At 40.5% G+C, this 11046-nt stretch overlaps 1 protein-coding gene and 1 pseudogene across 1 annotated transcript in view; both read left to right on the forward strand.

Annotated features, from left to right (window-relative positions):
• The window catches only part of TMPRSS7 (transmembrane serine protease 7), a 46460-nt gene extending 44189 nt beyond the window's left edge, over positions 1 to 2271 (forward strand). Inside the window, exon 19 of the mRNA XM_038141041.1 lies at positions 525 to 2271. Within this exon, the coding sequence (XP_037996969.1) occupies positions 525 to 695 (171 nt within the window). The 3' untranslated portion in view covers positions 696 to 2271. The remainder of the gene's footprint in view (positions 1 to 524) is intronic.
• Positions 1392 to 8801, forward strand: LOC119703434 (annotated as a pseudogene).
• The last annotated feature ends 2245 nt before the right edge of the window (positions 8802 to 11046 follow it).

The following is an 11046-nucleotide window of genomic DNA, read 5'->3' on the forward strand; positions in this document are numbered from 1 at the left end:
AGGGGACAATCCTTAGGCTCTTTTTCCTCTAAAAAAAAAAAAATCAAGAAAAACCCCAACACAAAACAATTAAGGGATTCCATCTGTTTCCATTTACCTTTAATTTGAACTAAGTCATACAATAATTAAACACTTTATTGTATTTACCTTATTTTATTTTAAAATATTTTAAAAGCTTACTGGTTTTGAGTTTTAGTGTGTAACCTATGAAAGAACATACATATTAAGTAGCAGATTTGGGGTTTAAGGTTAAGTGCAAGGTTAGAGGAAAAAAGTGAATTTCAAATGTAGTCCATGCAAAGCAATATCTTTATTAGTGTCTTTAAAGAGTGAGAATTACCTTCTCTCTTATGAAAGAGCAAACTTTGGTAAAACTGTGCAATGCCATCTACTTGAAAAAAAAAAACCCAATCAATTGTTTGAACTATGTGAATATGAAAATATAATCACTGGAATTATGCAAAATATCTCCAGTTTTCATAATTCATGTTGTAAACACATATAACTCGATACATTATTTTTAGGGCGATTCTGGTGGACCACTGTCATGTCAAAGCAATGGAGATGGAAAATGGTTTTTGACTGGCATTGTGAGCTGGGGTTATGGATGTGGAAGACCAAATTTCCCAGGTGTCTACACAAGAGTGTCAAATTTTGCACCATGGATACACAAATATGTGCCTTCAGTCTTGTAACTTGAAAACTGTTTCCTGGAATAAAACATGCCCTGGATACCTTCATTAAAACCATATTTGGAGGAACTGTTCACTGGTGGAATTTCTTTGCATGTCTCTTGCTGATTCTGGAACTCACATATGGGGCTAATAAATACCAGGGTTTTGAGCTCTGGTGAAAAAGGAGGAGGCTGTTCCTTGTGGTGGTTGTTCCTTGTAGATGTCTGGAGACATAGGGGGAGGTGCAACAATAAACTTCGTTTTCAAGGCACCAACTAAGTGCAGGTGCACTCACGTGTCAGGAAGCTGAAAATACAATTGATTGTGTAAACAGAGAGCTTTAGGCATACTCATCATTTCTTCTGAGACATGTGCAGCCAATACAGAAGTAACAGTGAAGTAGCAGTTAACTGTTGCGCTCTGGCAAATACTTCTTTCACTACCTCTTCCACCAAGGACAGCTGACAGGGAGAAAGGGAGAGGAGACACTGTAAAAAGTGAACTCAATCCTTTCAAATCCATAGGGCCCTAATTTTTGAAGATCAAAAATTCTGCTGCTAGAAGTGATTTGTCGCATGCTTATTCCTTCTCCTACTTTCATTTTAATTAACTGCATGGTTTGGAGCTACTAACTTTTCTCTCCTGCTTTCACTTCTTTATTTTCAAATTCATCTACATAAGAATTTGAATTCTTGAGCTTCAGGCAACCTCATCAAGATGAATAAACATGGTAATGTGTGTTATTGCAATTATCTTGTCCTTGATGAAATAAAACCAGTGCTTCTGAAAGGTCCTGATATAATATTTATGCAAAAGTGGATTTGTTTCCTCTAGGTCTTTTTCTGGAGTTTTTTTGTCTGTCCCATGAATGAAGGGGCAAAGTGTCAGTTAGCAGGTTCTGTATGTGTAGCAGAGACAGGCTGTTGAAAAACAGAGTACTTGAACAAAGCCCTCTGTCTGCAGCTGCAGTTTGGATTTCTGAGCTGTAAGGATTGCCTTCTAATTAATCCCTTTTGCAATCTCTGTGTGAACTGTTCAGATTTCTTTTATTCTCTTTGTTCCCTTTGTATTATTTTTCTGGGGCTGATATTTCTTCATCTCCTTTTGCTTTTCTAGATCCTGTTCTTTGTACTCCCTCTCTCTTTCAACATGTATCAAAAATGTTCTTTCCCCACACACATCCTTGATTTTCTTATTTTATATGCATAATATGCTGAACTCGATGGTTTGCTGACTTAAAGTTGCTTTTCCTTTCAAACAGGAAATACAAACATAAATTTGTTTGCAATTTATTTGCCACATTTATTCTGTGGTACTATCTTGAAGCTGGAAAACTAAGGTGACATGTGGAACTGAGCATTTCTCCTCTGTTACAGATATTTCTATGAATTCCCCAGGGTGCTTATTTGAAGTTGCCTCATTTATATTGCCCTGGGACCTTCTATCTGTGAATTGCTTGCATGTCCTTTGCATTGTGTCGTAAATTATTTCCCTACTCCTGTATTTCTGAAAGAAGTGATCTATTATCAAATTATGGGATCCATATCCTACTTCGCCTGTCAGGTAAACAAAGAGTTACAGTGATGGTTTTCCTGCCCACCTTCTTTGACTGCAGATCAGCTGGCTCCTGATTCAAGCACTAGAGATGCTCGGGGTGTGCGGTGGGGAAAGCAGCTATTCCGTTTAAGAAACGGGGCTCGTTTAGGGGGCTGTTGCTAGCTTTGTCAAAAGGCATTTATCGCAGCATCATACTGGAGGCTTTTCCCTCCAGCCAGATTTCTATGTACAGCATTCCGGCTCCAGATGCTGAACAGGCTGCAGGGCAGGTAAGAGCCACCAGCTAAGCTTTGTAGTAGGAACACAGTAAATGAATTATCTCTGTCTATTCCTGTGTCCACTGATCCCCGTTCTTCCTAAATTGCTCTTAACTAAAGTGACAAAAATTCCCCTCCCCCCACCCTTTCCCAGATTGACATACATACAAAAAGGAAATAGCCCAGAGAGGTGAGGGTTCCATGTGTGATGTAGCTGATAACATGAAAGATCTTATCTCAATTTTAACCTCTTTAAAACTATAAGAGTAAATACACCAAAATATGATACAATAGCTCGTCTCTTTTTGTACTGATGCTATGCATGGTCATTCTCTAGGAAAGTCTGCAGGTTTGCTACTGCCCGTCATACCAAGAAGGTTTGTGCCAAAAGTTCATTTCTTCAAATGGATGAAGTTATGTTTCTGGAGGAGATGTCTTCTAGGAATATTACCTACAGTTTCTTTAACAGTTACAGCAATCGTGCTAGTCCTGCACTACTCACTCTGTAAGTGTTACTCCCCAGTGTGGACTAGGTGGGATGGATGTTTCACACTATGAAAAGCTCTGCACTAAGCAGCTGAGCATGTAATGTGTGTACATAAAGTACTGACTTTCCCTTCTCCTTAATGTCTTTGCTAAAGCAACAAAATACACAGTAATTAGCAGTGAGCAGTTGCACAAGAATATTGAAAGTGTGCATTTTATCGCTAATTATTTTTTGTCATTGCTCGTGAATACCATCATTATTGGTATTAAGAGTTATCTTTTGCAGGAACCTATAGGAATTCTATGTCTATTTTCTCTTCACTCTCTTTAAAAACAGAATGGGTATCTAAATTGTTTATGTACTTTCCCAAATGTCAACACATAGCCATTATAGCCATGACTCTTCAGGAGGAAAGTATTGCAAAAAAAATGGAAACTTAACAATGACATCTTCCTAGTAGAAATGCCTGCCTAAATCGTTATCTCCTTCCTTTCCTTTCCTGACTCAGTGCTCTAGTTATTACTGCATGTTTCTCTTAAGAACTAGTATGTGCAAATGCCAAGGACAAGAACATACTTCTGCAAGTGTCTTGCTCTGTAACGTTATTAGGTGTGCTAATTTTTTATCTTTTTTTTCCTTTTTTCTCAGCTCCAGCTTTTCCCCTTATTTACATTACTGGAAGTGTAGAAATTCCTAATTTGACTTATACAAATTACTTCAATGATCCAACATCACAGAAGTTCATCCTGCAAGGAAACGCAATCCAAAATTATGTAACTTTCCACATAAGTAGAGCAATATTTTGTAAATATTTATACAGAAGCAGTTGGGAATGAGGAGAAGACTCAGGTTAGCCATTTTTTGTTTTCCCTTGGAAATAGTAAGTTTAAAGCTAGGAAGAATCTTGGCAGTTTTCGGATTTAGAAATGCAGCTAGACAGATGGGGCTGTGTGTCTTAAAGTAAGGTCAATATTTTCTAGGTTATAAGGTTTCAGGGTTATGGACAAATTACTTGTCTTGAAGGAAATAGGAGAGAGGGTTTTGTTTTATTTTACTTTATTCAAACTCTTCTACATTTTCCTTTCTCTTTTTAATTTTACCTCCAATTCAATGCTTCACTTTTTAAATTTTCCTTATCACTCACAACAGTGCTTGCTTTCTTGCCCTTCTTATGAGTTTCTATTTGTAAGATCAGTACTGTTTCCTAGGTACATGTGGACAGCAGTTTTGAAGACAAAGCTGTTCTCTGTTAGCTTGTATTTCCCAAAAGAACTAATCTGGTGTCTCAAAGTTGCTTTGTGCATAGCGAATACAAGCTGGTGATTATGGAAGTTTAAAGACTGAAACAAAAATATAAATGTATTCTTAAAGACTTTCTTCACAACTAATTACCAAGAACTGTCTCAATGGCCTTGAAATGTGATGTGAAAAAGCAAACTTTTAGTGGAATTTAATGCACATTTATGATCCTTATTTGATACATTTTGTGAAAATTATGGACAGTGCTTGTAATGTGGGGGAGGGCAGTGAGGAAGAGGAAAGAAGGAAAAATACAAGCACTTTATAGTATTAGAGATTATGTTGGCACTAAAATATAATTTTACATTTTCTTTTACTACTATTTCATTGTCAGTTGGCAGAAACATATGAATCTTCCTTCTTGGAAAAGTACTACTTGAAGTCTGTAGTGGCTGCTTTCAGGTAGGTGCTGTGTCAGCATACGGTAGAAATTCGAAATATTAGAAATATTCAGCTGTGTTTTCCTGTTTTTCTATAATGCATTTTAAATTTGCTATCTAGAAGAAAATGCACATCTCTGTAAGAGAATTAAAAATGCAGAAATGCATTTAAGTATATGATCTAAGCTAATAGTGTCACTTCTGTCCTGCTCTGTAGAATTGGTGGGAGAAATGAAGTCTGATTAATTGTTCCTGAGTCTATGGGTTGTGGGATTTTTGTCTATTAATCTACTTTTAATTTTTGAAATAATAATTCAGCTCTTGCAGGATCTTATTTTATCCATTCAAATAAACTTCTCTTTCAACCTCTGAAAACAAATCCTTATATGTGTAATTTGGGGCAAAACACTATTTGAGCTCCTGATAAGAAACATAATTCCATTGAGCAGCAGGTTGTTACAATCCTGGTAGTTTCTGAAAACTCTGAAGGGTCAGTGCACAGGCGATTTCAAAAGGATTGTGGTGGAATCACTGAAGTAATAACTTGTATGTTTATGCTCAAGAATTCTTTATTTCAACAAAATTTGTGTGACCAAAGAAAAGTGCAAGCATAAAATTGTGCCATTGTATGGTGAAAGCTTTCATTTAAAACTTAATTGCAATGTGTCTGAAGCTGTTATATGATCTTAAAAGTGTATAATTATACAGCAGGGATGGTAACATCCAATTTCATAAAAACTATTGACGGATTTCAAGGTGTGGTTTTCAGTCTCAGTGTGTAGCTGGTTAAGCTGCATATGTTCTATTGTATAAAAATACAGCAAAAATAATTGTTAAACAAGAGAACTTTTTGTCACCATGCTGCTGTTTAGCAGCAACTATTGAGCACAGAAGTTCAGCTGGCTATGAAACTGTGCCAGCCAAAAATGCAGACCAGTGAAAACCATGTCTGAAATAGTAATTAGACTGTATTTATAGTGATTTTTTTTTTTCCTTTCACAGTGAAGGAGAATCTGGGCTGCGAGCTTACTTCTGGAATACATTCTGGGCACCACAAGATATGATTGCTTCTCTTAAAAAATTAACCCCAGTGGAACAGAAAGAAACCTGTAGAAAACAAGCAGTTCCCTTTTTCAGTTCTGGGGAGGAAGATTTTGATCTTGTACAATTGAGCTTTTTGGTATCAATATACCTGTCATTTAATACCTATTCTGTCTATTTTTCTTTCTCCACTTCACGTCTTTGGCTTGTGTAGCTGATAATTATTACATTTCAGTTTCAGATTCCACAGAATATGATACGATGCTAAGATCAGGTAATTATGCTTCAATCCCAAGTGATACCACTTTGAGGGGGAGTAGAATCCTGTGATAGAAAAATGGCATTTTTTGAGTTATTCTTATATCTGTAGGGCTTAAAATAAGCTATGGACTATGGAATCTCCATGTCTTCTGTTTCAAATGAAGGCTGGATATAAATACAGCTTTTATTCTGATGTTCCAACTAGAATGGCTGAAATCTAATAGTTCCCACTGAACTGCAGTGAGCTGTGGCTCCTATTTTTGCCATTTCTAAAGAAAAAACTAAACAAACAAAAACAAAGCAAACAAGAAAACACCCAATAAAACCTCTAAGAAATTGTACATAATTTGGGTTGTGATTAGACAATTTTGATTTTATGTTGTTAGTGATCAGTCAGGCAGATATTGTAGTAATTGCAGCTGAATCAGCTCCTGCTCGTCATGGTAAGGCTTTGTACTCTCTTGGCTAGAGCAGGAAAAGGTGATGCAGTCTGATAGGGAAAAGGGTACAGAGCTGTAAACATCGTAAGAGCAAAAAGGGAATAGAAGAGACAAGAAATGTGGGTAGGTGATTTGTTTCTACCTTGTCTGAAATCTTACCCAAGAACTTATCTTTCAGTTTCCCCATACTGATCTACACTTTATTTTGTAGCAGTATCCTTGGACCTGTATGCCAACCCAGGTAACAACAGGACTCTAAGTCTGATGAATCCCAAAAAGTTTTTTTATCAATGGAGACTGTGAGTTCCTTCTAATTACGTGGTGAGACTGGTCGTTATCACTCTGCATGGTGTCCCTACAGAGAGCTGTTCATCACACCACTTATCAGCATATGATTTCCTTCTTCCACTGCAAGTAAGATGCACAGCAAAGATGCTTTACTGAGCTGTACAGAAGCTCTCTGAAACTGTACCAGATGGATAAAATGTGAGATTTGAAATACAACTTAATCAAAATGTTGGATTGCGTAATAAAAAGATCTTCTAATAAAGTTGAAAGGGACTGATAAGTCCAACTCCCTGCTCCTCAGAGGACTACCTAAAACCAAACCATCTGATTAAGAGCATTTTCCAGATGTCCCTTGAACTCTGACAAGCTTGGTGCTGTGATCCCTTCCCTGAGTAACCTGTTAAAAATTTCTGTGGGGTTTATTCTACACTATGACTAATTCTAATGGGTTCCTTTCCATAAAATTACTCTCACAACTCAATAACATACAGACTTTATTTTAGAGTATTATATTCTATTACTTTCAGAAACTGTATGTTTTATGGCAATCCAGTCACAGCTGAATTCCTGTTCCTAATAGGGGGTTGGAAGGCTCCATCCTCAGAATCACTGTAGTCTATTTGCATAAATGAGTTCAGATGATATTTAAATTTGAGTGGCTACACTGCTCCTATTTTTCACAGTCAAATTTCATGTTTGAGCACAAGGAATCCATCTTCCTCAACCAAATAAATAAACAAGTTGTTGGATCTGAGGACGGATGGTTTCAAGAGGGGAACTTAAATTTTAGGAACCTTCAGGAAGAAGTTAGCTGGGCATGAAGATTCAGCTAGGAATCTGAAATGCACTTGTTTAGGAGTGGTTTAACTCAATTGAGTAGGTGGCCCTCTTCAGGTCTAATAATGTACTAATTGCTCTCTATGCTACAAGACATAACAGATTGCCATTGTTGGCATAGAATGGACAGAAGGTTTTTGTAAGGAGTTACTCTCAAACTGAAGCTTAACAAGGAGAATCCTGTTCCTGATGTAGGCCTGCATTTTTTCTGCTACTTATTATGGATTATTGATGTGACTGTTACTCCATTTCGTATTATTAACACTGGCTCAGCTTTTTATGAACCACAAATGTAGAGCTGGCCATGAGCATGAAAACACCTGGAAGACAGCAAGACCAGCACAGGTGTCTGATGTAACACATTCAAAAAACATTGATGCAGTAAGCTGTAAGACAAAATTCAAGAATGTGCATTGATGTCTGTCTATTAAAGAACCAAAACCGAATTTGGTGACTGAAATTATGTTAAAAGCCTGGTGGTACTTCGGAAAAAAATGAAGTTTTTTGGTTGCTTTTACTGCTACCCTAAAAAATGCGTTGTTTTGCTTATGCCTATTGGTTTTGTTCTTGGGTCTTGGGAAGCAGTCTAGTGACATACTTAGGACAAACACAGTAGAACTAATAATAATAGTATGTCCAATATCCGTGACAGCCAGTAACTTTGGTAGCCATTATTCCCAGATGTTGAGGTCCAGGGTCACACAAGGTGACTGAACTGATTCTCTCCAGTTTCTGTAAACTGCAGTAATAAATCTGTTCAGTGACAAATCCTAAAGCATGCTCAAGCTGAGATGGGGAGGTGTTCTGTTAGAGTAAGTATCTCATGTGGACAATTCTTCTCATAGCTTGCCTTGTTTTTCTGATGATACTGTGACAAAAGGTACAGAGAGAAGATAAGCCAGGATGCTCCCAAATCCTCGCCCAGTTCTCACGCGACCGGAGGTTTTTACCAGGGCTGCTTCCATCCCCATCCTCAGTGTAGGATGAAGCAGAGCGAGTAAGCGCGCGGAGTTTTTCTTGAACTGTCTGGAGTCCGCAGCTGGAATTTCTGCCGACCAAGATGGCCAGTTTCCGCTCACGGGTACAGTGGGAACGGGAGGGGTACGAGGGGACAAAGGGGGGGACTCAGGTGATGTGCGGTCTGTCCCTTCCCCTGGAGGCGTGGCCCGATGACGAGCGGCTAGATCCACCCTGTGGGGCGTGACTATCCGAAGAAACCAAGCTGCCCTCCGAAGGCTTTCCCAGTGACGCGACAGAGAGGGGAGGGGCAGAAGGGGCGAGTCCCGAACCTGACGTGGGGAAGGAGCACACAGCTGGAAAAGCCTCAGGGGTGGAGGCTGGAACTGAGGACAAAACTGGAAGAGACGAACCACCATTCTGTACCATTAAATCAAGGGGAGCGACCGCATGGCTGCCGCCCTTTTGTGACCTCACATTGAGACTGCTAATAACACTACAACAGGAATCCAAACGGGGAACAGGGGAGTTAGGAGCGAGGGAAAGGGCAGAATCCGAACTGAGGTGGCCAGTCTCAGCTGGACGTGAGGATGGAGCCAGGCAGGAGCCAGTAGGGAGCGGGTGGCAGCCCTGTACCATATCACGGCAAACTCGGGGTTCCGTCTGGTCCCTAGGGGAAGGGGGGTTAGGATCGGATGGGGAGGAACACAGGGAAGGTGATCCGGGGCTCTTAACTATTTCCTTCTTTTTTACAAACTCATATATCACATCAAAGACAGGGTAAAACTTTGCTACTCTAAAATTCCTTGACACTTGTATTTGGTAAATACAATGACCAACTTTCCCCCAAAACGCTACCGATAACACATCTGCTTTACTTGCATTCGGAAAATGCTTAAACAACAATTTAACAAAAGCATTCAGCTGTCTCTTCTCAACAGAAATATTTTCTAACAAAAGGGAGGCTTTGATATAGGTATAAAACTCCTCAGCGGGAAAAAGCTTGTTCCCCATTGTTCTCACCGCTTAAATCGCTCTTTCCTGAGGTAAAACACGAAACAGAAAGTAAAAACCGCGCCCAGCGCTCACCACCCCCACATGTAGCCCTCATGCTGTGAACTCACCACACCAGAACAAAAGAGCACACTGCCCGCGGAAAAGGTCCTCAGGCTGGTGAAGCACAGCGTGCCATCGGATGGTGGAAGACTTCCCCTCTGAAGTCACCATGGAAACGCACAAATGTCCCGTCTTCGCTGCAGCCTCAGGGAGTTGGCTTCCTTTCAACGAAAGTTTCACTGCCCAAGGAGTTGGCTCAGAACAGCACTTATTTCCCAAAAATCGCTGCTCACAGAACTTTCGGTTTTCAGGAGACACTCTCCAGGACAGAGAAGACAGAGCCCTCAGGTCCCTGTTCCATGGCGCCAACTGCCAGAGGTCCGGAGCCCACCCGCTCGATCTCGGCTAGGTGTTTCTCTTCACTGGGAGAAGGAGGGTCACTCAATCCTGGATAATTCCAACTGATTTTATTGCAAGGTCCATAGGTAGTAGGAAAAACCAGATGATAAACAGAAGAACAGATGGTAAATCAGAGGAGCAAAGGGGTACAGGGTGGCAACCAGCCGGAGGACACCAAGCGAGTGCGGCTTTTTTAGGGAAAGTTACAGCTTTTTCATGCACAGCAGCAAAGGGAGGGGTTGAATACAAACAAAAGGCTCCACTGAGAAGCAACAGCATGGAGGGGAGAGGGGGGAATGTGAGTTCTCACAGAAGTAACTAATAGGAGATACACACAAGCTGTTTTGCATTTCAATAAAAGGCATGCATTTCTCCTTGACGTTTCTTAAACAACGCTGCTTATCCCAGGGCATTCCAGAGCCTGTTCTTTCACCCCCAACCCCCACAGGTAGAGACATCGCCGTGATCTTGTTGATGACCTCAGCTGGAATCTGATGCCGTCTGTCTGGCCACTTTATTCCCAGGAACTGGATCTCTAAGGCAGGTCCCTTGACTTTGCTCTTCTTGATGGCAAAGCTGGCTTCTAGCAGAATCTGGATGATCCTCTCTCCTTTCTCAAATACTTCCATTGCCATGTTCCCCCACACAATGATGTTATTGATGTACTGCAGGTGTTCTGGAGGCTCACCCTTTTCAAGTGCAGTCTGGATCAGTCCGTGGCAGATGGTGGGGCTGTGCTTCCACCCCCGGGGCAGTCGCTTCCAGATGTACCGAACACCCCTCCAGGTGAAAGCAAACTGAGGCCTGCATTCTGTTGCCAGAGGAATGGAGAGAAATGCGTTAGCAATGTCAACAGTGGCATACTGCTTTGCAGCCTTGGACACCAGCTCATACTAGAGTTTCCAGCATGTCCAGCACAGCAGCTGTCAGTGGTGGAGTCACTTCATTCAAGCCATGATAGTCCACAGTCAATCTCCATTCTCTGTCAGACTTGCACACAGGCCAGATGGGACTGTTGAAGGGTGAGTGGGTTTTGCTGACCACTCCTTGGCTCTTCAGTTCACAGATCATTTTGTGATCATGGCATCTCGATTCATCCGATACTGCCGGCGG

Source organism: Motacilla alba, chromosome 1, assembly GCF_015832195.1.
Source record: "Motacilla alba alba isolate MOTALB_02 chromosome 1, Motacilla_alba_V1.0_pri, whole genome shotgun sequence".
Taxonomy (NCBI): Eukaryota; Metazoa; Chordata; class Aves; order Passeriformes; family Motacillidae; genus Motacilla; species Motacilla alba.